This window comes from Cololabis saira, chromosome 19, assembly GCF_033807715.1.
Source record: "Cololabis saira isolate AMF1-May2022 chromosome 19, fColSai1.1, whole genome shotgun sequence".
NCBI lineage: Eukaryota > Metazoa > Chordata > Actinopteri > Beloniformes > Belonidae > Cololabis > Cololabis saira.
Genome location: NC_084605.1, coordinates 542,609 through 568,585, shown reverse-complemented (window position 1 = coordinate 568,585; position 25,977 = coordinate 542,609). Strand labels below are relative to the sequence as shown.

The following is a 25,977-nucleotide window of genomic DNA, read 5'->3' as shown; positions in this document are numbered from 1 at the left end:
AAAACGCACGCAAAAACGCACGCAAAACGAACGCTAGCACGAAAAAACGCACGCAGAGAGGCGGAAGAAGAACCAGACGTTTATCTAGTGTCCTGGTGGTTTATGTGGGTCCTGGAGGTCTCCCCGGACCCCCCAGAGACCCGCCCCCTACAGTGATCTGTCCTGTCTCTGCAGGTCCCATCACCCCCCAGGGAACCGGGTTCCTGGCTCTGCAGACCGTCCACGGAGTCAAGGTGAGTCCTCAGGACCGGCGGTTGCTGGACCCCCCTGGTCTGGGGGGTCTAGGGGGTCCAGGGTCTCCAGGGGGGTCCAGGGTCCCTGTAACCGGTCTTCCCTGTCCCCCCAGTCCAACTTCCGGATCGCGGCCACCGGCGTGGTCCTGGACCTGGACAAGTCCGTCACTATCGTGAAGAAGCTGAAGCTGGTCGGGTATCCGGACAAGATCTTCAAGAACACCTGCTTTGTTAAGGTGAGAACTGGTTCCTGCTGGTCCCCCTAGACCCCCTAGACCCCCTAGACCCCCCTGGTCCTGATCCAGACCCCCCTAGATCCCCTAGACCTCCCAGACCCCCTAAACCTCCTGATCCCCCTAAACAAGATCTTCAAGAACACCTGCTTTGTTAAGGTAAGAACTGGTCCTGCTGGTCCCCCTAGACCCCCCTGGTCCTGGTCCTGGTCCAGGTCTAAGCCCCCCTTAGTGCAGGAGAGAACCAAAACAATGGTTCAGTTTGTGATACCAGCATGAACTCTGGTTTACACATAAATAGCCAAAGACATTCCATAAATAATTGGAAGTGGAGCCGTCATGAATTTTCAACATGGCGCCCACGGCAGCCATTTTGAAAATTCATGATGGCTCCACGTCCATAACTTTTGGGGATAGAGAAAAAAAGAGAAAAAGAGGAAAAAAAGGGGAGAAAAAGATGGAAAAAGACAAAAAAAATAGGAGAAAAAGATGAAAAAAATAGGGGAAAAATATGGAGAAAAAAGGAAAAAAAGACAAAAAAAGAATAGAAAATGATGAAAAAAGTAGGAAAGGAGGAGAAAAAGATGGAAAAAGATCAAATGAAAAAAGAGGAAAAAAGAGAAAAAAAGAGGAGTGTAGACTCATTAAAAAACACTTGTTTCTGGCGGCCATTTTGAAAAATGGCTGCCATGGCGCCATGTTGAAAATTCACGACGGCTCCAGGTCCAGATCTTTTGGGGAAACCTGTGGCTGTTTGTACCAACTTTCATGCTTTTATCACAAACTGAACGATTCCTACACATTTTATAGCTAAACAGCTGGGCTAACAGACCCCCCAGACCTGGTCCAGGTCCAGGTCTAACCCCCAGGTCCAGGTCCTGGTCTAACCCTAACCCCCCTGTCTCTCCAGGGAATGTTCCACTCTGAGCTGGAAGTAGCTAAGTTTGAAGGAGCGTCGGTGAGGACGGTGTCGGGGGTCAGAGGTCAGATCAAGAAGGCCCTCCGGACCCCCCCGGGGTCGTACCGGGCCACGTTTGAGGACCGGCTGCTGATGAGCGGTGAGTACCCACAATCCCCTCTGATTATTACCCAGCAGCCTCTCTGATTATTACCCAGCAGCCCCTGCTGCCGGGTATTGATAAATCTTGGTGAATCTTGATAAATCTTGATAAATCTTGATAAATCTTGGTGAATCTTGATAAATCTTGATAAATCTTGATAAATCTTGATAAATCTTGGTGAATCTTGGACCAAACGTCCTCCAACTCTCTGATACCAAAACCCCAGGGGGGTCCGGACCCCAGGTTGGGAGTCACTGGTCTAGAACACTTAAGAACGTAGCCTGTAAAGGGTTTTCCTAACGGCTACATTAAAGCAGGCTCTATTTCCATAATAAAAACCAGAATAACCTTTAGTTTGTTCATTGGGTTCTCTAAAGGAGAGTTTATCATCCACCAAAAACCCAAGTATTTGAAGGATGAAACTCTTTCCTCTCCTGAGCTACGAACGTTGTCTGAGGTCTGGGAGAGAGTTCTAGAAAACATAAATGTGGTTTTCTTAGCGTTAACAACCAACTTTAGACCCTATAATGCAGAGATTACAGATTAGATTATTGTATCGTCTGCATAAAGATGCACTTTAGCTGTGAGTCCGTCCCAATGTTAGTTATAAAGATAGAGAATAAGACGGGGCTAAAATAGAACCCTGCGGGACTCCCTTTGAGTTCTCCCTGAAGCTTGAAGTTCCTCCGGTCCTGGTACCCGGTACTGGTTCTGGTTCTAACAGTTCTTTATTCCCCCAGACATCGTGTTCCTCCGGTCCTGGTTCCCTGTAGAAGGTTCCAGGTTCTGGTTCTGGTTCTGGTTCTAACGGTTCTCTCTGGTTCTGCAGACATCGTGTTCCTCCGGTCCTGGTTCCCTGCAGAAGGTTCCAGGTTCTGGTTCTGGTTCTGGTTCTAACAGTTCTCTCTGGTCCCCCAGACATCGTGTTCCTCCGGTCCTGGTTCCCGGTCTCGGTACCGCAGCTCTACAACCCGGTCACGTCTCTGCTGCTGCCGGCGGGTCAGAAGGACGGCTGGTCCGGCATGAGGACTCTGGGCCAGCTGAAGCAGGACCTGGGGGTCCGGAACCGGCCCAACACGGACTCTCTGTACAAGGTGAGTCCTGGTCCCGGTCCGGTTCTGGTCTGGTCCGGTCCGGGTCATGTTTGGGGTTATTAACCCTCCGGGACAGTTAGAATAATTGTTACACTTTGACCCTTTAGCGCAAAAAATGCGCATTTCATAAAGAAACTATAAAACATATTATACTTTAATATTATTAATTAATTATTATTAATTAATATTATTATTAATATTATATTCTACTTTATTTAAGCTAATTTCTTTCTAGTGAGGGAAATGAATTCAGGTTTTCAGGAGAATCGTTCACTTTGTGAGACAAGCACCAAATTTAGCATGAACATTGCCTAGTAGGCTACCTACTTATGCCCGTTAGAGCTCTGCCAGGAACATAAGGCTCTATCAGGTCTTGTAAATACTGCAGAGCTGAGCCGTTTTGGGCTTTATATGCAAGTAATAACATTTTTTTTATTTTTTTTGTCTCTGTTCCAGCCGATCGTCCAGATCTAGGCCAGGTTTAGGAAGGATCATGTTTATATTTTTGTCTCTCTCCTCCAGCCGATCGCCCGGGCCCCGCGGACCTTCAACCGGCTGGTCCGGGTCGGTCTGGTCCAGACCTGGTCTGGTCTGGAGGGTTGGTTCTGATCATGTTCTTCTCTCTCTCCTCCAGCCGATCGCCCGGGCCCCGCGGACCTTCAACCGGCTCCACATCCCCAACCACCTGCAGAAGGCCCTGCCCTTCAAGAGCAAACCCAAGCAGCAGCAGAAGAAGGAGGGCCCGACCCGGGACCTGCAGAGACCCCGGGTGATCCGGGAACCGCACGAGAGGAAGGTGAGAACCTGGACCTGGACTAGAACCTAGAACCTGGACTAGAACCTAGAACTAGACCTAGACCCGGGACCTGCAGAGACCCCCGGTGATCCGGGAACCGCACGAGAGGAAGGTGAGAACCTGGACCTGGACTACAACCTAGAACCTGAACTACAACCTAGAACCTGGACCTGAACCTAGACTAGAACCTAGAACCTTCCTGCAGAGACCCCCGGTGATTTAGTGCGTGCGTGCGTGCGTGCGCACGTGCGTTTTTTCGTGCGTGCGTTTTTTCACGTGTGCGTTTTTTCGCACTTACATTCTTTCGTTGGTGCGTTCTTTCGTGCGTGCGTTGGTGCGTGTTTTCTTGCGTGCGTGCATTTTTTTTGAGCGTGCATGCGTTTTTTTGTGCGTGTTTTTTTGTGCGTGTGTGCGTTTTTTTGTGCGTGCGTGTTTTCTTGCGTGCGTGCATTTTTTTGAGCGTGCGTGCGTTTTTTGTGCGTGTGCTCTGTCGTGCATGTGTGTGTTCTTTCGTGCGTGCGTTCTTTCGTGCGTGCGTGCGTTCTTTCGTGCGTGCGTGTTTTTGTGCGTGTCTTTGTGTGTGTTTTCGTGCGTATTTTCGTGTGTGCGTTCTTTCGTTGGTGCGTTTTTTCGTGCGTGCGTGCGTTCTTTCTTTTGTGCATGCGTTCTTTTGTGCGTGTGTGCGTTCTTTCGTGCGTTCGTGCGTGCGTTTTTTCGTGCGTTCTTTCGTGCGTTCTTTCTTTCGTGCGTGCGTTCTTTCGTGCGTGCGTGCGTTCTTTCGTGCGTGCGTGTGTTCTTTCGTGCGTGCGTGTGTTCTTTCGTGCGTGCGTGTGTTCTTTCGTGCGTGTTTTCGTGCGTATTTTCGTGTGTGCGTTCTTTCGTTGGTGCGTTTTTTCGTGCGTGCGTGCGTTCTTTCTTTTGTGCATGCGTTCTTTTGTGCGTGTGTGCGTTCTTTCGTGCGTTCGTGCGTGCGTTTTTTCGTGCGTTCTTTCGTGCGTTCTTTCTTTCGTGCGTGCGTTCTTTCGTGCGTGCGTGCGTTCTTTCGTGCGTGCGTGTGTTCTTTCGTGCGTGCGTGTGTTCTTTCGTGCGTGCGTGTGTTCTTTCGTGCGTGTTTTCGTGCGTATTTTCGTGCGTGCGTGCGTTCTTTCGTTGGTGCGTTTTTTCGTGCGTGCGTGCGTTCTTTCTTTTGTGCATGCGTTCTTTTGTGCATGTGTGCGTTCTTTCGTGCGTTCGTGCGTGCGTTTTTTCGTGCGTTCTTTCGTGCGTTCTTTCTTTCGTGCATGTGTGCGTTCTTTCGTTCGTGCGTGCATGCGTTCTTTCGTGCGTGTGTTCTTTCGTGCGTTCTTTCTTTCGTTCGTGCGTGCATGCGTTCTTTCGTGCGTGCGTTCTTTCGTGCGTTCTTTCTTTCGTGCGTGCGTGCGTTCTTTTGTGCGTGCGTTGTTTGGTGCGTGCGTGCGTGCGTTCTTTCTTTCGTGCGTGCGTGCGTTCTTTCGTGCGTGTTTTTGTGTGTGTTTTCGTGCGTATTTTCGTGTGTGCGTTCTTTCGTTGGTGCGTTTTTTCGTGCGTGCGTGCGTTCTTTCTTTTGTGCATGCGTTCTTTTGTGCGTGTGTGCGTTCTTTCGTGCGTGCGTTTTTTCGTGCGTTCTTTCGTGCGTTCTTTCTTTCGTGCGTGCGTTCTTTCTTTCGTGCGTGCGTTCTTTCGTGCGTGCGTGTGTTCTTTCGTGCGTGCGTGTGTTCTTTCGTGCGTGCGTGTGTTCTTTCGTGCGTGTTTTCGTGCGTATTTTCGTGCGTGCGTTCTTTCGTTGGTGCGTTTTTTCGTGCGTGCGTGCGTTCTTTCTTTTGTGCATGCGTTCTTTTGTGCATGTGTGCGTTCTTTCGTGCGTTCGTGCGTGCGTTTTTTCGTGCGTTTTTTCGTGCGTTCTTTCGTGCGTTCTTTCTTTCGTGCATGTGTGCGTTCTTTCGTTCGTGCGTGCATGCGTTCTTTCGTGCGTGTGTTCTTTCGTGCGTTCTTTCTTTCTTTCGTGCGTGCGTTCTTTCGTTCGTGCGTTCTTTCGTGCGTTCTTTCTTTCGTGCGTGCGTGCGTTCTTTTGTGCGTGCGTTGTTTGGTGCGTGCGTGCGTGCGTTCTTTCTTTCGTGCGTGCGTGCGTTTTTTCTTGCGTGCGTGCATTCTTTCGTGCGTTTTTTCTTTCGTGCATGTGTGCGTTCTTTCGTTCGTGCGTGCATGCGTTCTTTCGTGCGTGTGTTCTTTCGTGCGTTCTTTCTTTCTTTCGTGCGTGCGTTCTTTCGTTCGTGCGTTCTTTCGTGCGTTCTTTCTTTCGTGCGTGCGTGCGTTCTTTTGTGCGTGCGTTGTTTGGTGCGTGCGTGCGTGCGTTCTTTCTTTCGTGCGTGCGTGCGTTTTTTCTTGCGTGCGTGCATTCTTTCGTGCGTTTTTTCTTTCGTGCGTTCGTGCGTGCGTGCGTGCGGTTTTTCTTGCGTGCGTGTTTTCGTGCGTGCGTTCTTGCGTGCATTTTCCCGTGCGTGCATTCGTTCGTTTTTTCGCGCGTGCGTTTTTCCGTGCGTGCGTTAGTTTTTTCGTGCATGGGTGCACCAACCAGCGTGTTAACCGTGTGGTTCCCCTCCCGTCCAGGTGGCGGCGCTGCTGCAGGCTCTCAGCACCGTCCACAACCAGCGGAAGAAGAAGCTGCAGGCGCAGCATCGGTCGCAGCACAAGCTGTTCCTGCAGCAGAAGCAGCAGCAGGCGGAGGAGCGGATGAGGAGGGAGAAGGAGATCCGGAAGAAGCTGTTCCGGGTCAAAGGGCAGGCGGAGCAGAGGAAGCAGAGGTCCAGCCTGAAGGGGGGGCAGGACGATTAGGGGCCCCCCCACCGGGACCCCCCAGGACCCGGCCCTGGGAACCTGAACTGGACTGTAAAAGTGTTTTTATTGTGTTTTTCTACCTGGAAACGGTGATGTTTGGAACTAATGTTAATAAAAGTCTGACTACTTTTTTTTTTTATATCTTTTTATTTCACAATAATTTTCACAATTCACATTTTCACATTCACGATTTCTATTCTACCCACATTCCTACCCTCCCCATAATTACCCTAGGGGAAGAAAAAAAAAGAAAAAAACATACATTAAGGGAACACAAAATTAAATAAATATTGAAAGATAAATAAATAAATAATTAAAATATATAATAACAGCAACAGCGATATCTACTATATCCATACATACATACAAACATACATACATATAAGGCACAAGTTCAAAAATAGAAATACTCATTGGTCCTTTGGAAAAATTCTCCAGTTTTGAAAATAATGGAAACCAGAATTCTTGAAAAAATGACCACGGTTGTTTTTTCTAAAGTTAATTTTTCCAATGGTAAAAAAACTGAAATTTGATCCAATGTGATTATAATTAATATCCTGCTTTTTTTCCGGTCTAACTGAAGATCCAGTGTGTCATTTAATAAATACAAACTGGAGCTTAACTCAAAATTAATTTCTAAAACTGATTGTGTGAAGGAATTAATTGATTTCCAGAAACTTATAAAAAGATCACATTCCCAAAACAAATGTACAAATGTTCCATCGATTCTTTTACATCTTGGACATTTTGAAGAGAAATTTTGTGCATTTTAATTGGAGTTAAATAAAGTTTGTGAATAAACTTAAAATCAGCCTCTTTAATTTTATTACTAGTAAAAGGAAAATGTATTTTTTCACATATATTTAACCAAGTATTTTCTTCAAAGACCATCCCCAACTCCTTCCATATCTTCACTAAAGTTTGGAAAGATGACAAACCTCCTCGTGATAAAATATTAATAAAAGTCTGACTAAAGTTGGTGTTTTTTTATGAATTTTTTATTGGAAGTAGTTTCACAAGATCCAACAGTAGTGCAGCAATGTAACAGGAAACACTTCCATTTTTCCAATCTTTTTATTTCCCTCCCACACAGTTTACAGGACTGTCTCAGAAAATTAGAATATTGTGATAAAGTTCTTTATTTTCTGTAATGCAATTACAAAAACAAAATGTCATCCATTCTGGATTCATTACAAATCAACTGAAACATATTAATAAAGCCATATATTAATAAAGCCATATATTAATAAAGCTAAGACATATTAATAAAGCTGACAGGATCCACCGCTTAACAAAGGTGGATTTTTGGGCCGTAATGAGTCAGTGATTTAATCCATTTGATAAAAATCCCAGACTTGTTTATGTTTATGTTTATGTTTATGTTTATGTTTATGTTCATGTTCTGGTTCTGGAAAGCGTCTAGAGAAATCTGTTGTATTAGACGCTATAGAAATAAAATTGAATTGAATTGAACTTTCTGGATCCATATATTTATATTTTATTAGGAAAGTCTGATAGTTCTGCAAAGCTGCTGTAAATAATATATTTAAAAGGTTTTTCTTCTCCTTTGTTTTTAAGAGAGACGACAAAACACGGTATCAACAATTCCGGTTTATTTATTTGGCGTTTTAAGTTTACAGAGAAAGTTCAGGAGATTCAGGAAAACACCTAGAAAACTCCTAAATACAGTAGAAACTGAACTTAAACAAATACAAAGGTGGTTTGGTGTGAATAAGTTATTAAATATAAGTAAAACTAAGTTTATTATTTGCCCCCGCGACCCGGAGCGGATAAGCGGCGGACGATGGATGGATGGATAAATGTATTATTTTTGGAAATCGACCTATTAATCAAAGTTACAAATCACTATTGATAATGTGAAAGTGTGCGTTCTTTCGTGCGTGCGTTTTTTCCTGGGTTTTTTCGTGCATGCGTTTTTTCGTGGGTTTTTTCGTGCATGCGCTCCTGAAACTCCTGAATCTCCTGAATCTCCTGAATCTCCTGAAACTCTGGCCTTCACACGTTTACAGCAGAGAAAAGGAAGTTCCAGCACCAAAATACTCAACACTTCAACAATATACAGTTTATGCAGAAGAAGAAGCTGAAAAACTGAAGTTTTCCCTCATAAAAGTGCGACGTAATAACAAAACCAGACGTAGCCGGAGTTTATCACCGTTTTCAGCGTAAAAACCAGCAGACAGTTCAGTTTCAAGTCTCTGATCTGGATCAGCTGGTTTTTGCAGATTTGATTGTATTTTATAAATGAATATTCATCGTGAGGTTGGAGTCGGTTCAGCTCGTGCACTTTAAAGCTAATACACTATAAATAGAAATAAAAATAGAATAAAAAACATGCATCAATCTTGCATCAGAATGTATGAATGAAATCCAGCATCACAAACATCGTCTTCTTTCATCGTCTCGCTGCATTTGTTCTTTGTTTCTTTAAAGAAAACTCCTTTTTATCCTCAATCCAAGCAGTTTTTTAACTTAAATGTTTCAACCTTTTCTTTTTAAAGCCGTGGTTTAGAAGTCGTCGTCGCTTCGCTCCTTAATAAACTTTAGACACCAAGCCTTTTAAAAGATCATCACTTTTATTTTTACGTTCCAACTTGTTCCAAAGTAGTTTTTAAATTGTTACGACATCCAAAAGCAAATGAAAAAGTATTTCATGGCAACAAAAACTTAGATAACGTGCTTTAATACCACGGTATAAAGGTAGACGACCTTTAACATTTAGGTTTATCAGCTGACCCATAAATCTAACTAAGACTAAGTTAACAAATATAGAAAAGTAATAACTTCAACTTAACACGTAGATAATTCCTGGTGATGAAGGAACTTTTATAAATGAATATTCATCGTGAGGTTGGTGATTAATAAAGACAATAAATACAAATAAAATAGAATGCAAATAGAATAAAAAACATGCGTCAACATTTTAAGACCTAAACACTGTGTATGAGGAGACGTCATCGTCACGGTTGTTGCCTAGCAACCATCACCTCAGTGGTTTCCACGGCAACGCTGACGTTCTGGTGTTTCTGAACATCCAGGAAGTTTTTCTGCGGCTCCTTAAAACCTTTAAGAGTCTGTTTTCCTGCGATCCCCACGATAAAATCATGATAAAATCATGATAAAACATGATTAAACCATGATAAAACGTGATAAAACCATGATAAAAACGGGATAAAAACGTTTTTATCCCGTTTTTATCATGATCATCGGGATAAAAACATGATAAAATCATGATAAATCATGATAAAATCATGATAAATCATGATAAAACATGATAAAATCATGATAAAACATGATAAAACATGATAAAATCATGATAAAACATGATAAAACATGATAAAATCACGATAAAACATGATAAAACATGATAAAATCATGATAAAACATGATAAAATCATGATAAAATCATGATAAAACATGATAAAATCACGATAAAACATGATAAAATCATGATAAAACATGATAAAACATGATAAAACATGATAAAACATGATAAAATCATGATAAAATCATGATAAAACATGATAAAATCACGATAAAACATGATAAAATCATGATAAAACATGATAAAACATGATAAAACATGATAAAACATGATAAAATCATGATAAAACATGATAAAACATGATAAAACATGATAAAACATGATAAAATCATGATAAAACATGATAAAACATGATAAAACATGATAAAATCATGATAAAACATGATAAAACATGATAAAACATGATAAAATCATGATAAAACATGATAAAATCACGATAAAACATGATAAAATCATGATAAAACATGATAAAACATGATAAAACATGATAAAATCATGATAAAACATGATAAAATCACGATAAAACATGATAAAATCATGATAAAACATGATAAAACATGATAAAACATGATAAAACATGATGAAACATGATCAAACGTGATAAAAAGGTGTTTCAGCTTCAGAAACTGAAAACAGAAAAATGTTTCAGCAGGAAAGTTTCAGGAAAACCTTCACTGTTTCCTCAGAAACATCAATATGAAGAACAGCAGCTTTGGAAACTCAGTAACCACGGTAACCGTGGGGTATTATTACTACCGTGGTTACCACGGTAACCACGGTAACCAAAGGAGGATGAGAAGGAACAACAACAAACACGTACAGCTCGGTAAACTAAACCACAATAAAAATAATAATAATAATAATGATAATAATAATGATAATAATAATAATAATAATAATAATAATAATAATAATAATAATAATAATAATAATAATAATAATAATAATAATAATAATAATAATAATAATAATAATAATAATAATAATAAAAGGCAGCAGATTTGATCATAAATACTCCAGCGGTTCTTCACGAGTTTTGGTCTCAGTTTCCTGATTAAAAGAAAGAATAAATATATATAATTTATATTAATAAAGATAATCCAGCAGGACGATTTATATGAATAAAGATAATCCAGCAGGACGATTTATATGAATAAAGATAATCCAGCAGGACGATTTATATTAATAAAGATAATCCAGCAGGACGGATCAGAAACATGAGCTGGTTTTAGTTCAAGTTAAAGTTAAAGTTAAAGTTCCGTCTCGGTTGAACGTTTCAGGTCCAAACCAGAGAATCAGCTACTGCAGTTTAAGAAGAAAACATTTCTGTAGTAAAACTGGTTTAAAAAATACAAAAATAATAATGATAATAATAATAATAATAATAAAAACTCCACATGTGGTCGATATTGTAAAATACTGGTTATTAAAGATTCCCAGAATCCTCTGGGACGGTTTCATCGTCCAGTTCTGGTTTAAATACTTAAATAATACTTAAATAAAACTTTAGAGACGTTTGGAACGAGGCAGAACCTTTTAGAAGGAACCAGATCTTCCTCTCATGCAGAGAAACTGACAGAGACCCAGATCTGGACCTGAACCCGGTTCTGGTCCCAGAGACGGTTCTGGTCCCAGAGGATGGACGGGAGACTCATATACGTTTCTCTAACCCGAGCCCTGATATCTTAGACTGGTGACTTTAATATGTTGAACACTCTAGTCCCATGAAGGTCCGATGGAAGAACCGCCGTCGGTTCCTGGACGGAGAACAGACGTTTACAGATATATACGGTTCCTGGGGCTCTTATTGTGAAAGAGCCATTCAGGATCCAGGAGAGCCGGTGTTCTGCCATTTTCTGCTGCTTTGCCAAAAAATGCTCCCAAATGGTTTTTCTACGTTTGCAGAGCTACAATTTTACTGTTTTACTCCATAAACCACGTCCTTGTCTCTCGCCAGCCCGTCATTGTAAATAAGAAGACTGAAAGGCAGACGGAAAATTACTGAGTCTGCCTGCTTTGATGTAAAGGAATGTAAACAAGACGATTCTGCCCCCACTTAAAGGGAAAGTTCGGTTTTTTACAACCTGGACCTTATTTATGACATTTTTTATGGTTGCATACTCACCCAGAAAAGTTTGGTGTGATTTGGAGTCCTTTGGAAGATATTAGGAGTTTTTTTGCGAGCCGCTTCTCCGTGTAATGGAGCGCATGAGGGCATAGACGGACGCAGATGATGCAGCGTCTAAATAACACATGATTGCCACGAAACTCTTCATTTCTTTTATGAATCACTAGATCTGCTTCCAGGACCTGTTGTAACATTGTGGCGCGGTCTGTGTATTAAATAAATAATAAATTTCCGTTTGTAAACAAGACCTCTGAACTCATGACGTCATCTCTGTGCACGCACTCTGTCCTCCGTTCAGTGAGCTCTTCAGCCGTAACTCCGGCTCAAAACGGTAAGGACGTCCATCATATTCAAAGTCGTCGTCCACAACCTCAGAATTTGACAAATATTCAGACATGTTTCAAATAACTAACAGTAAACTAACAGTAGGAACTCCAGCTGTACGCAGAGCTGTGTTGGGGACGCGCACAGAGATGACGTCATGAGTTCAGAGGTCTGGGTTACAAACTGATTTATTTATTTTATTTATTACACAGACAGCGCCACAATGTTACAACAGGTCCTGGAAGCAGATCTAGTGATTCATAAAAGAAATGAAGAGTTTCGCGGCAATCATGTGTTATTTAGACGCTGCATCGTCTGCGTCCGTCTATGCCCTCATGCTCTCCATTACACGGAGAAGCGGCTCGCAAAAAACCTCCTAATATCTTCCGAAGGACTCCAAATCACACCAAACTTTTCTGGGTGAGTATACGACCATAAAAAATGTCATAAATAAGGTCCAGGTTGTAAAAAACCGAACTTTCCCTTTAACCCTCCCCCTCTCCCACGAACACCTGTGGATCCTCCTCCCAGAACTGACCGAGCCGCCTGAAAACACCAAGGACATTCTGGCTGGGAGCAGCTCTGGGTGAAGGCTCACAGACTATCACACACACACACACGCACACACACACACACACACGCACGCACGCACGCACGCACGCACACGCACACGCACACGCACACGCACACGCACACACACACACACACACACACACACACACACACTCACACGCACACGCACACGCACACGCACACGCACACGCACTCACACTCACACTCACACACACACACACACACACACACACACACACACACACTCACACTGACAACCACAACTCCCCCACCCCATCCAACGCCTTCCTGGGCCCCCCCCTCTTATCAGCCCCCCTGACAAGGACGTCGGGTTTGTCAGGGGTCGGGTTTACTGAGTCTGTCTGTTTGCAATTTTGTTGATTCTATAATCTGACCTTGACAGGGCGGTTTTTCACAATCTCCCTGGTGGAATGTAAAGTCACAATCTCCCTAGTGGAATGTAAAAAGGTGACTCTGCCCCCACTAGCCCTCCCCTCTCAGGAACATCTGTGGACCTGTTTCAGGACTGACCGAGCCGTCTGATAACATCAAGGACATTGGCTGAGAGCAGCTCTGGGTGAAGTTCACGGACTCATCGCTACACACACTTACTGATAACCACACCCCCCTCAACTCAACACCTTCCTCGGCCCCACCCTCGTATCAACCCCCCCCAACTCAGTCTCCGGGTTTCGAGCGCCACGAAGCCGCGGCGCTCACTTGGATGAACTGTGCCCCCCCCCGACTTGCCCACCCCCCATCACCCACATGCAAGTCCTGTGACGTCTGTGCTTCGTGTGCTGCGAGGTGTTTTTTCGCAACTTGATATTGTGTATTGTATGATATTCAGTGTGAAGATGTATTTTCTTTCTCCCCCCCCCCCCTATCCCAGTGTTACCCTTTGGAAAACAGGCGCACAAAACCATCGTGTCACCGCCGGTTTTCTAAGCTGACATAATAAACTTGATTCTGATTCTGATTTCTCGGCAGGGAGCAGGAATTGGCAGAACACCGGGTCCAACGGGGGGAGGGACTTCCTCTTGGACTGGTGAGGTAAAGTTCTGGAGCTGCTGACCAGAACTTTGCAGGGAGGACGATGTCTTCAAGTATCAGAACCAGAGATGCTGGTTCTGGTTCTGGTTCTGGTTCTGGTTCTGGTTCTGGTTCTGGTTCTGGTTCTGGTTCTGGTTCCAGGAGACAAACAAACGTCCACCTGGAGGTCAAACCTGGTTCGGACTCGGGGGCCGAGCCGGATCAGGGTTTCTTGGAGAGGGTCTTGGCTGGAGACTTGGCTGGGGACCGAGCTGGACCAGGACCCGGAGACTTGGCTGGACCCGGACCGGGGGACCGAGCTGGACCCGGACCGGGGGACCGGGTCTCTGAGGTTCTGGCTGGTCCTGGACCGGGGGACCGAGCTGGACCCGGGGACCTGGACGGGCCGGTCTGGGCCGGCGTGACCTTCAGGTGGACGAACAGGGAGGACGGAGACAAACTGGACCCGTCCTGGTTCAGGAGACGCACGTGACGGTAACCTGGAGGTCAGAGGTTAAAGATACACCTGTCAATCATCCTTAACATTAACCTGGAGGTCAGAGGTCACAGCTGTCAATCAATGTTAGTAACCTGGAGGTCAGAGGTTAAAGATACACCTGTCAATCATCCTCAACATTAACCTGGAGGTCAGAGGTCACAGCTGTCAATCAACCTGGAGGTTAAAGGTTAAATATAGACCTGTCAATCATTATCATAACCTGGAGGTCAGAGGTCAGAAATACACCTGTCAATCACAGCTGTCAATCATCCTAAATAACCTAGAGGTCACAGTTACACCTGTCAATCACCCTCAACATCAACCTGGAGGTCAGAGGTCAAAGATACACCTGTCAATCATTATCAATAACCTGGAGGTCAGAGGTTAAAGGTCACAGCTGTCAATCATCCTGGAGGTTAAAGGTTAAATATACACCTGTCAATCATCCTAAATAACCTAGAGGTCACAGTTACACCTGTCAATCATCCTCAACATCAACCTGCAGGTCAGAGATAATTGAAATAAGTGAAAAAGTGTTGGTTCTTCCATTCAGGTCTAGACGTTACAGCATCTCACCACTAGAGGGAGACAGAGATCTTTAAATGCTGAACTTAACTCCCCAGGACAAAGTTAATCCCCGTCACCAAGAATAAGGCCCAATCCCAATTCTCCTTCACTCGCCCTTCTTTTCTCCACTCGCACTTCTTTTCTTCCCTAAGCCCTAAAAAAGAAGGGGGAGATTTTAGGGCACTTGAGATCTAGGGCACTTGGCCCAGGTGCCTGTCCCAATTCTCCCCCTACCCCTCGTTTTTATCCCTACCCTGATCAGGAAGCTGAGAGCCAAAAGCTGTTTTAATTTCAGCTGTAGCGCTGTTAATATGGCACTTTATTAAGTTTTAATATTTTTTCAGGTATAAAGGTAACCTTAAGATCTGCAACCGGGGCTCAGTTTATCCAAATAACGCCTGTTAAGAAATTTGACCCGATGTTTTCGGAGATGAGAAGAGCCGCCGGCCCCGGGGAGCAGCCTCAGCTCACAGCCCGAGAACAGACGTGTCCGCCGGGTCAGGCTGCTCCGTCAGCCCCGGGAGAGACACTCTCTCCCGGGACGCAGCTCTGTTGAGAATCACGCCGGCTGAAATAAATCATTTAGGAAGATGTTGGTTTAATAGATGAAATCTAACAGTTGTAGCTACGCCTGTTAAGAAATTTGCTCCGAAATTTAGAGATTTCTGTCTGCCGGGTCCGGAGCTTGGGTCCGCGTTAAATCGACGCAGAGCCTACGGCGTAGGGTACGGCGTGCGTCGCCGCGTACATCGACGCAGACCTTACGGCGTAGGTTGCGTAACCTCCGCCGTAGGATCTGCGTTGGTGTAACGCGGAACCATAAATCCCTTTATTCTGGCGTGATCTTCCGCAACTTTATCTGAAAGTGTGTAAATTACCCAGATAACAGCTGGATTACTTTGTGGTTTCTGAAGACTATTATATCAGAAACATCCAAAACAAATCTGACGAGTCACAGGATTATTTCTCTGTATTTCTCTGAGACCAGTCTGCCTGTTTGCCTTCGGTCGGCGAGTCAAATCGACGCAGAGCCTCTTTTTTTCATACCCCCTCGCTCGCCAAGTCAGCATCTGAAATCCCTCGATTTGAAGGGGCTATTCTCAGCCCCTAGCCCTCGTTATGCCCCCTCCCCCTAGGTGAAAAGAGGAATTGGGACACCACTACCTTCACGGGAACGCGCAAAAGTTAGGGTTAGGGAAGAAAAGGAGGGCGAGGGGGAGTATTGGGACGCACCCTAAAAGTAACTAGAAAATTTCTGGAAATTTTGATATGGGCATGCCCTACCGCCCATTCGTCCCCTCTTGCTGCTTTGGTTTGGGGCTGTAGTGTTTGTGTTCTTGGTGGTTCTATGTCAGTTTGAGGTGTTTACGGTTGTATTGCATTCATTCCTGTGCTCCCAATAGTTATTAATGGGGCGCGCTTTTTGGCATCTAGCGTTGCCACGGTAACGCTTTTGACTGAGAATAGTAATGCCCATCGAGGCACGATGGAGAAGCATCTAACGATGTATGCCGTGCATGGGTGCACGTTCCGGTTCAGGCTACGTTAACGGATAGGGTTTTTTTTTCACCGTGGTAAAAAAACCCCATCCGAATGAATGGGGCCATTTGGCCTGGATTTTGACATAAAATTTCCTTAAATCCCAGCTTCATGAAATTTGAGTATGTTGAAGTCCACAGCGTGCCGAGTCGGGAAACATTTGTACGATGTCTCTACGATAACCTGTTGCCTAGCAACAAGCGTCCAAATTCAAACAGAAAAAAAAAAAAAATGAAAGGTCAATATCGCGAAAACTGTAGTAATTAGCATAATGAGCTTGTACGGTCCGTTAGTGCCAATCGGGCCGAGTGTTTGAAAGTTTCAACAATGTCTCTACGATAAAGTTCGGCCGAGCAATAAGCGTCCGAATTTTCGCCTTTTTTTTTGCTTTTTGGCGTCTAGCGTTGCCACGGTAACCCCTATTACGGAGAAAAGTAATGCCCATCGAGGAACGAAGGAGACGCATCCAACGATGTATGCCATGTATGGGTGCATGTTCCGGTTCAGGCTACATTAATGGATAGGTTTTTTTTTCACCATGGTAAAAAACCCCATCCGAATGAATGGGGCCATTTGGCCTGGATCTTGACAAAAAATTTCCTTAAATCCCAGCTTCATGAAATTTGAGTATGTTGAAGTCCACAGTGTGCCGAGTCGGGAAACATTTGTACGATGTCTCTACGATAACCTGTTGCCTAGCAACAAGCGTCCAAAGTCAAACGGAAAAAAAAAAAAAAAATGAAAGTTCAATATCACAAAAACTGTAATACTTGGCATAATGAGCTTGTACGTACCATTAGGGACAATCGGGCCGAGTGTTTGAAAGTTTGAGCGATGTCTCTACGATAAAGTTTGGCCGAGCAATAAGCGTCTGAATTTTCGCCTTTTTTTTTGCTTTTTGGCAACTAGCGTTGCCATGGTAACCCCTATTACGGAGAAAAGTAATGCCCATCGAGGCACGATGGAGACGCATCCAACGATGTATGCCATGCATGGGTGCACGTTCCGGTTCGGGCCGCATTAACGGACGAAAAAAAGTGCGGAATAAGAATAAGAAAAGGGAAACCTTTTCTAGATACTAATATATCGCCTTCATTTTCATGTTTTTCCTCGTTTTTCCGGCCGTGTTTTATTTTTTGGGGATTTTTTTTTTCCACATCAGTGCGGGGTCATGCTGTACACCCGCTGGTGCGCAGTCGGACTTTTGCGACTTTAGCTTGTTAGCAAAATGCTAGCAACATTGCCCTTTGGGCCATTCTGGACGATTGCAATATGGTCATGCCACTACTTGGCATGCCCATAAAAATACCGGTGAGAAAGAAAAGGGAAGAAAATAAGAGAAAATGTAGAAACGTAGTTTCTCCAATGAGTATAAAAGTGTGTGAAGATCGGCAGGTTAAAGTTAGGATGAAACTTCAACATGATGGTTTAATGAGGCAAAATAACAGGCCTTTTCTCTCCAATAGATTGTTATAATCATTTGTTTCAGACGTACTGTCATTATTTTCTGTATAAAAATTTAATTTGGTGTTGAAAAAGTCTTTTTTCAAACTTTACGAACGGTATCTGGAGCTCCGGGTTGGACTGCTCCTCCAGAACCTGCATTTACTCGTTAATTACTCGTTAATCAACGACGTAACTCCTGAAATGACGACTAGTCGGCCTGAAAACTGGATCTTTGGTGGTTTTAGTCGTTTATAACCTTAGACAGTCAGGAAAAACAGCGTCTCTGCGTTTTAACTCGGCTTTCATCATTTTTGAGCTGCAGTTCCTCCAACAGCCACTAGTTGGCAACACTTGATTCATCTCTAAAATTCAGGTATTGATGCCGTTTCCTGGTAAATAAATTAAATATAGAGACTTATTAAAGTGGCAGTTTAGAGTTTGAAGGTTAGAGTCGGGGGATCCGCTGGTTTAGCTTTTGTTGATTTAGTTTTTCTGTGTAAAAGTTGAATTTGCTGTTCAAAAAGTCAACATCGTCGGCCATCTTGGAAAGAAACATACGGCAACACCACTTGGACAAACTGTCATTACCCGATGTGAGTCGCTACCGCGCATGCGCCACTTTTCGCTGTGCATTTCAGCAGGAAATCAGTCAGTCAGTGGAGAAGTAGAGAGTGTTGTCATTACCCGATTATTGATTAAAATGAGCGACTTTCATTTTTTCCATCAGCTCCATGCCTACATGAAATCCAGAAAGTTTCATCCCAGTTTGGGAAAAGCTGACAAATGGAAGATTACTCGTTCTATGAGTAATTAGGAAAGGCAATCATGTAAATATTAATATCCCTAACTTATTGTGAGTAGTGTATATCAAAACAAGTGTGTGTTTAGATCTTGTCTATCAAGTCTGGTGACGTAACTGTAGTTTGTCCAAGTGGTGTTGCCGTATGTTGCTTTCCAAGATGGCCGACGATGTTGGACGTGACTGCGCATGCGTGACTCAAATCGGGTAATGACAGGGGTGTTTGGTGTTTCCATGGTTTCCATGGTTACCTGAGCAGGTGTGTTGGTGTGTGTGTGTGTGTGTGTGTGTGTGTGTGTGTGTGTGTGTGTGTGTGTGTGTGTGGGGGGGCGGGGGGGTTGGTTTCCACGGTTACCTGAGCGCAGGCAGCCCAGCGGCAGCGTGAACTGTCCCAGGAAGTCGTCTCTGGAGGTGAAGTCGTGATCCTCCACCACGAACCGGACCAGCGCCAGCGCCGGGGAGTGGACGGTGAAGGTGAAGCTGCAGTCCCAGCGGGGGTTGAAACCTGGAACAACCAGAGAACCAGAGACACGTCGTCATGACGACGCCCCGCCCACGGAGAACCAACCAGAGACCTCGGAGTAAACAGGGTGTTGGTGGAGATGCCGCAGCATTGAGGACGTTCTGTTGTGGTCTGCTAGCTCTGGCTATGCTAGCGCTGGCTATGCTAGCGCTGGCTATGCTAGCACTGGCTATGCTCGCGCTGGCTACACTAGCGCTGGCTATGTTAGCGCAACAGTGTTGCCTTGGTGTCCAGCTGCAAATGCTCCCACACTTTTGACAATCTCTGCCTTTTTTTGTGCCTTTCTCTTCGCTGTCGTCACGGCCTTCGTCGTTACCTCTATGTCGTTACCTTTACGTCGTTACCTTTACGTCGTTACCTTTACCTCGTTACCTTTACGTCGTTACCTTTATGTCGTTACCTTTACCTCGTTACCTTTACGTCGTTACCTTTACGTCGTTACCTTTACGTCGTTACCTTTACGTCGTTACCTTTACGTCGTTACCTTTACGTCCATAGTTAAAACCAAACATATCCGCAGCCTATTTCTTCTTCCTTTACGTGCGCGGTGTCAGTGCGTTGTGCCGCATTAAACGTAGTCCGGGGTAAATTTCTGCTTTGAGCTGGAAGATTAAACGATTCCTCGAGGCAGAGAACATTCCTCCATCATTTTTTGTAATGGAATTATTGGAGGAATCGTTTCAGCGCTAGCAGCTACGTACCGTTGTTGTCCACGTAGGGCGTCTTCTTCCTAGCGTTGTCCATGGCGACGCCGTGAATCTCCACCCAGACCTGGGGATCCACAATGGAGCTGGGCTTGTCCCAGGGGGGGCGGGGCAGCTGCTGGGCCGAGATCACCTGGGGGGGAATGTTAGCTATTAGCTGTTAGCTGTTACCTGCTGTGCCGAGATCACCTCGGGGGGCAGGTATGTTAGTGGTAGTGTACCAGATCCCTGCTAGTTCTGTTAGTGGTAGTGTACCGGATCCCTGCTAGTTCTGTTCGTGGTAGTGTACCGAATCCCTGCTAGTTTTGTTAGTGGTAGTGTACCGGCCCCCTGCTAGTTTTGTTAGTGGTAGTGTACTGGATCCCTGCTAGTTCTGTTAGTGGTAGTGTACCGGATCCCTGCTAGTTTTGTTAGCGATGGTGTACCGGATCCCTGCTAGTTATGTTAGCGCTAGTGTACCGGATCCCTGCTAGTTCTGTTAGTGGTAGTGTACCGGATCCCTGCTAGTTTTGTTAGCGGTAGTGTACCGGATCCCTGCTAGTTCTGTTAGTGGTAGTGTACCGGATCCCTGCTAGTTCTGTTAGTGGTAGTGTACCGGATCCCTGCTAGTTCTGTTAGTGGTAGTGTACTGGATCCCTGCTAGTTTTGTTAGTGGTAGTGTACCGGATCCCTGCTAGTTTTGTTAGTGGTAATGTACCGGATCCCTGCAAGGACTGGATGTCCAGAAATTTCCTGCTTCTAAATTCAGATAAAACAGAGGTTATCATTCTTGGTCCAGAGCATCTTAGGAAGGGATTAGATGGTGTTGCGATGGCTTCCAGTGCAACTGTGAGAAATCTTGGTGTTATTTTCGATCAGGATTTGTCGTTTAAACCATATGTCAATCAGGTTTGTAAAATAGCCTTTTTCCACCTCCGTAATATTGCAAAGATTAGGAAAATCCTCTCGCAGAGTGATGCAGAAAAACTAGTTCATGCGTTTGTATCTTCTAGACTAGATTACTGTAATGTGTTGTTAGCAGGATGTCCAAGTAATTTGCTGAATAGGCTCCAGCTGATCCAAAATGCAGCAGCACGAGTACTGACAGGAATTAGCAGGAGAGACCACGTCTCTCCAGTGTTAGCGTCGCTCCATTGGTTACCCGTAAAATTCAGAATCCAATTTAAAATTTTATTACTTGCGTATAAAGCCCAAAACGGCTTAGCTCCGCATTATTTGCAAGACCTGATAGTGCCTTATGTTCCTGTCAGAGCTCTACGTTCTCAGAGTGCAGGTTTACTTGTAGTTCCTAGAGTATCTAAATGTAGATTTGGAGGGCGGGCGTTCTGCTATCAGGCGCCACTACTTTGGAACCAACTTCCAATCTGGGTTAAGGAGGCTGACACCACCTCCACCTTTAAAACTAAACTTAAAACATTTCTGTTTAGTAAAGCCTATAGTTAGTGTTTAGTAAACCTCTAGCTGGTGTTGGTAAATCTCTAGGTAGTGTAAACTTTAGTGTGTCAGAGTCGCTCCTGTGGTTTCTTGTGCTGGCCCCCCCTTCTCCTCCCTTTTCTCTCTTTTGTCCATGTTGCAGCATCCTTTGCCGGACACCGGAACCTGCAGGTGGTCGTGGGTGGCTTGTAGCTTGCATTACGGAGCACAAGTCTTTCCCCGACCCTGCACCCCAACCTGGGACTTGCTGATTGGGCCGGAGCTTCGGGAGCTGCGTGCTGGCCTGCGGTCCCCACCCCTGGTCATCCCGTTGCTGGCCCCCCCTTCTCCTCCCTTTTCTCTCTTTTGTCCTGCAGGTGGCCGTGGGTGGCTTGTAGCTTGCATTACGGAGCACAAGTCTTTTCCTGACCCTGCACCCCAACCTGGGACTTGCTGATTGGGCCGGAGCTTCGGGAGATGTGTGCTGGCCTGCGGTCCCCACCCCCGGTCATCCCGTTGCTGCTTCCACCTGCCTGCTGTGCTGTTGCCGTCCCTGACCCACCAGTCTGGCCCTCGGCAGGAGGGTCCCCCCTGATGAGCCTGGTCCTGCTCAAGGTTTCTTCCCTCCTAAAGGGGAGTTTTTCCTTGCCACTGTTTGGCTTAAGGTTTTTCTCCCACTAGGGGAGTTTTTACCTGCCATTGTTTATGTAATAACTGCTCGGGGGTCATGTTCTGGGTATGGGTCTCTGTAAAGCGTCTAGAGACAACTCTGTTGTATTAGACGCTATATAAATAAAATTGAATTAAAATTGAATTGAATAGTTTTGTTAGTGGTAGTGCACCGGATCCCTGCTAGTTCTGTTAGTGGTAGTGTACTGAATCCCTGCTAGTTTTGTTAGTGGTAGTGTACCGGTTCCCTGCTAGTTCTGTTAGCGGTAGTGTACCGGATCCCTGCTAGTTTTGTTAGGAGTAGTGTACCGGATCCCTGCTTGTTTTGTTAGTGGTAGTGTACCGGATCCCTGCTAGTTTTGTTAGCGGTAGTGTACCGGATCCCTGCTAGTTATGTTAGCGCTAGTGTACCGGATCCCTGCTAGTTCTGTTAGTGGTAGTGTACCGGATCCCTGCTAGTTTTGTTAGCGGTAGTGTACGGGATCCCTGCTAGTTCTGTTAGTGGTAGTGTACCGGATCCCTGCTAGTTCTGTTAGTGGTAGTGTACCGGATCCCTGCTAGTTTTGTTAGTGGTAGTGTACCGGATCCCTGCTAGTTTTGTTAGTGGTAGTGTACCGGATCCCTGCTAGTTCTGTTGGTGGTAGTGTACTGGATCCCTGCTAGTTTTGTTAGTGGTAGTGTACCGGATCCCTGCTACTTTTGTTAGTGGTAATGTACCGGATCCCTGCTAGTTTTGTTAGTGGTAGTGTACCGGATCCCTGCTAGTTTTGTTAGTGGTAGTGTACCGGATCCCTGCTAGTTCTGTTAGTGGTAGTGTACTGAATCCCTGCTAGTTTTGTTAGTGGTAGTGTACCGGTTCCCTGCTAGTTCTGTTAGCGGTAGTGTACCGGATCCCTGCTAGTTTTGTTAGGAGTAGTGTACCGGATCCCTGCTAGTTTTGTTAGTGGTAGTGTACCGGATCCCTGCTAGTTTTGTTAGTGGTAGTGTACCGGATCCCTGCTAGTTCTGTTAGTGGTAGTGTACTGAATCCCTGCTAGTTTTGTTAGTGGTAGTGTACCGGTTCCCTGCTAGTTCTGTTAGCGGTAGTGTACCGGATCCCTGCTAGTTTTGTTAGGAGTAGTGTACCGGATCCCTGCTAGTTTTGTTAGTGGTAGTGTACCGGATCCCTGCTAGTTCTGTTAGTGGTAGTGTACCGGATCCCTGCTAGTTTTGTTAGCGGTAGTGTACCGGATCCCTGCTAGTTTTGTTATTGGTAGTGTACCGGATCCCTGCTAGTTTTGTTAGCTGTAGTGTACCGGCCCCCTGCTAGTTCTGTTAGTAGTAGTGTACCGGATCCCTGCTAGTTTTGTTAGTGGTAGTGTACCGGATCCTTGCTAGTTTTGTTAGTGGTAATGTACCGGATCCCTGCTAGTTTTGTTAGGAGTAGTGTACCGGATCCCTGCTAGTTTTGTTAGTGGTAGTGTACCGGATCCCTGCTAGTTTTGTTAGTGGTAGTGTACCGGATCCCTGCTAGTTTTGTTAGTGGTAGTGTACCGGATCCCTGCTAGTTTTGTTAGTGGTAGTGTACCGGATCCCTGCTAGTTTTGTTAGTGGTAGTGTACCGGATCCCTGCTAGTTCTGTTAGTGGTAGTGTACCGGATCCCTGCTAGTTCTGTTAGTGGTAGTGTACCGGATCCCTGCTAGTTCTGTTAGTGGTAGTGTACCGGATCCCTGCTAGTTCTGTTAGTGGTAGTGTACTGGATCCCTGCTAGTTTTGTTAGCGGTAGTGTACCGGATCCCTGCTGGTTTTGTTAGTGGTAGTGTACCGGATCCCTGCTGGTTTTGTTAGTGGTAGTGTACCAGATCCCTGCTAGTTTTGTTAGCGGTAGTGTACCGGATCCCTGCTAGTTTTGTTAGTGGTAGTGTACCGGCCCCCTGCTGGTTTTGTTAGTGGTAGTGTACCGGATCCCTGCTAGCTCTGTTAGTGGTAGTGTACCGGATCCCTGCTAGTTCTGTTAGTGTACCGGCCCCCCCCCCCTCACTTACCCGGACTGTGAGCAGCACCGGGGCGTGGCCCGGCCCCCCCCCCACGTTCTCGGGGTTGAAGCGGGTCTCGGGCCCCCGCATGAAGGGTGGCTTTAGCACGTAGCCGCACCCGCCGTTCTGCAGGAACCGCCCCTGGTTCAGGTCCATCTGCTCCCCGGGAGTCTGGAAGTTCAGGGCCACTGAGGGGGAGGAGGTTTAGGGTTAGAGTCTGGGACCAGGGTTAGGGTCCAGGTCTGGGTCCCGGACCCGGACCCTGGTCCTGGTCCTGGTCCAGGACTGGACCAGGACCAGGACCAGGACACTCACCGATCTGGCAGCCGGCGTTCCACATGTCCACAGGGTTGTAGTTGGACGACTGCAGCCGCTGGCCCGACGGGTAGATCCGGCTCAGGTGGCTGCTGTTGTGGCGAACAAAGTTCATCCCTGAAAACGGAGAAGAGAGAGAGAACGGTGAGACGCACGAAAAAACGCACGTAAAACGCACGAAAAAACGCACGAAAAAACGCACGAAGAAATGCACGAAAAAACGCATGAACGCACAAAAAAACGCACAAACGCACGAAAAAACGCACGAAAAAACGCACGCACGAAAAAACGCTCGAACGCACGAAAAAACGCACAAAAAAACGCACGCACGCACAAAAAAAACGCTCGAACGCACGAAAAAACGCACGAACGCACGAAAAAACGCACGCAAAACGCACGGAAAAACGCACGGACGCACGAAAACATGGTCCTCCCTAAGGCCCAGCCCCTCCCCTAGCCCCGCCCCCTCCCCTAGCCCCTCCTACCTTGGTCCCGGACCAATCGTAGAGCTCGGCTCTCAGAGAACGAACACATGTCGGCCGCCGGTCTCCGAGCTGCTTCCTGGAAACTCTTGAAGGCGACGGAGCGGGTGTAGAAGACCAGGTCTGACAGGGCCGGACTCAGACCAGGGGGGCCCTGTGTGGGGGGGGAGAGACCAGTTAGAACCAGGACCAGGACCAGAACCAGGACCAGGACCAGAACCAGTTTTAATGTGCATTTTATTTCTGCAGGTTTTCTTTTATTTGTCTGCTAGAACACAATCTGTGTTCACACGTCAGGATCAAATGCTATGTATCGCTTTTATGCTGACAATACTATTATTTATTTTTATTTTCACCAATAAAGGTCAAGGACTCAAAACCGAGTCCGATGACACCACCATGACTCTTTATGTCAAACCATTCAAAAGTTCTGGCAGAAAGTAGGAACTATCAAATATGGACCAATCAGATGAAGGGGGGGTGCGCTTTTTGGCGTCTAGCGTCGCCACGGTAACACTTTTGACAGAGAAAAGTAATGCGTGTTGTCGCAGGATGGAGACGCACATTTTTATGTATAACACACCTGGGTGCACGTTACGGTTCGGGCTGAATTAACTGCCGAAGGAATGGCATAAATTGCGCCAAAATGACACAATTAATTCAAAATGGCCGACTTCCTGTTTGGTTTCGGCCATGGCTCCAAGAGACTTTTCTTTAAGTTGTGCCATGCTACAGGTGTGTACCGATTTTCGTGCATGTACGTCAAACCGTATTGTGGAGCTTGAGGAACAAAGTTTTCTAGGGGGCGCTGTTGAGCCATTTTGCCACGCCCATTAATGCAAACCATGAAATATCACATTTTTTGCATCAAAATGAGCATAGTTGAATATCTCAAAACCCGTAATAGCTAGCATGATGAGACTGAAATATGTTGTAGTACAACGCGTCCCGGGTTTGTCAATGTTGTAATGATGTCTGTACGATAAACCGTTGCCTAGCAACAAGCGTCCAAAATAAAATGGAATTTATTCTTTAATTGAAAGTTAAATATCGCAAAAACCGTAACAATTAGCATAATGAGGTTTTAGTGCCAATCGGGCCGAGTGTTTGTAAATCTGAACGATGTCTCTATGATAAAGTTCGGCCGAGCAATAAGCGTCCAAATTTTCACCTTTTTTTTTGCTTTTTGGCGTCTAGCGTCGCCACTTTTGACAGAGAAAAGTAAAGCGTGTCGTCGCAGGATGGAGACGCACATTTTGATGTATAACACACCTGGGTTCACGTTACGGTTCGGGCCGTATTAACGGCCGAAGAAATGGCATAAATTGCACCAAA

The 25,977-nt window shown here is 45.5% G+C and overlaps 2 protein-coding genes across 2 annotated transcripts in view; one reads left to right on the top strand and one right to left on the bottom strand.

Moving 5' to 3' along the window:
• The window catches only part of LOC133419831 (ribosome biogenesis protein BMS1 homolog), a 31,207-nt gene extending 23,751 nt beyond the window's left edge, over positions 1–7,456 (top strand). Inside the window, exons 17-22 of the mRNA XM_061709287.1 lie at positions 175–233; positions 347–469; positions 1,377–1,524; positions 2,446–2,621; positions 3,256–3,417; positions 6,043–7,456. Of these exons, the coding sequence (XP_061565271.1) occupies positions 175–233; positions 347–469; positions 1,377–1,524; positions 2,446–2,621; positions 3,256–3,417; positions 6,043–6,267 (893 nt within the window). The 3' untranslated portion in view covers positions 6,268–7,456. The remainder of the gene's footprint in view (positions 1–174; positions 234–346; positions 470–1,376; positions 1,525–2,445; positions 2,622–3,255; positions 3,418–6,042) is intronic.
• Positions 7,457–13,422: 5,966 nt separating this feature from the next.
• Positions 13,423–25,977, bottom strand: part of LOC133419715 (1-phosphatidylinositol 4,5-bisphosphate phosphodiesterase delta-3-A-like) — a 56,883-nt gene continuing 44,328 nt past the window's right edge. Inside the window, exons 13-19 of the mRNA XM_061709114.1 lie at positions 24,646–24,796; positions 24,161–24,277; positions 23,855–24,033; positions 19,745–19,880; positions 18,876–19,025; positions 13,830–14,170; positions 13,423–13,799 (exon numbers count right to left, since the gene is read on the bottom strand). Of these exons, the coding sequence (XP_061565098.1) occupies positions 13,893–14,170; positions 18,876–19,025; positions 19,745–19,880; positions 23,855–24,033; positions 24,161–24,277; positions 24,646–24,796 (1,011 nt within the window). The 3' untranslated portion in view covers positions 13,423–13,799; positions 13,830–13,892. The remainder of the gene's footprint in view (positions 13,800–13,829; positions 14,171–18,875; positions 19,026–19,744; positions 19,881–23,854; positions 24,034–24,160; positions 24,278–24,645; positions 24,797–25,977) is intronic.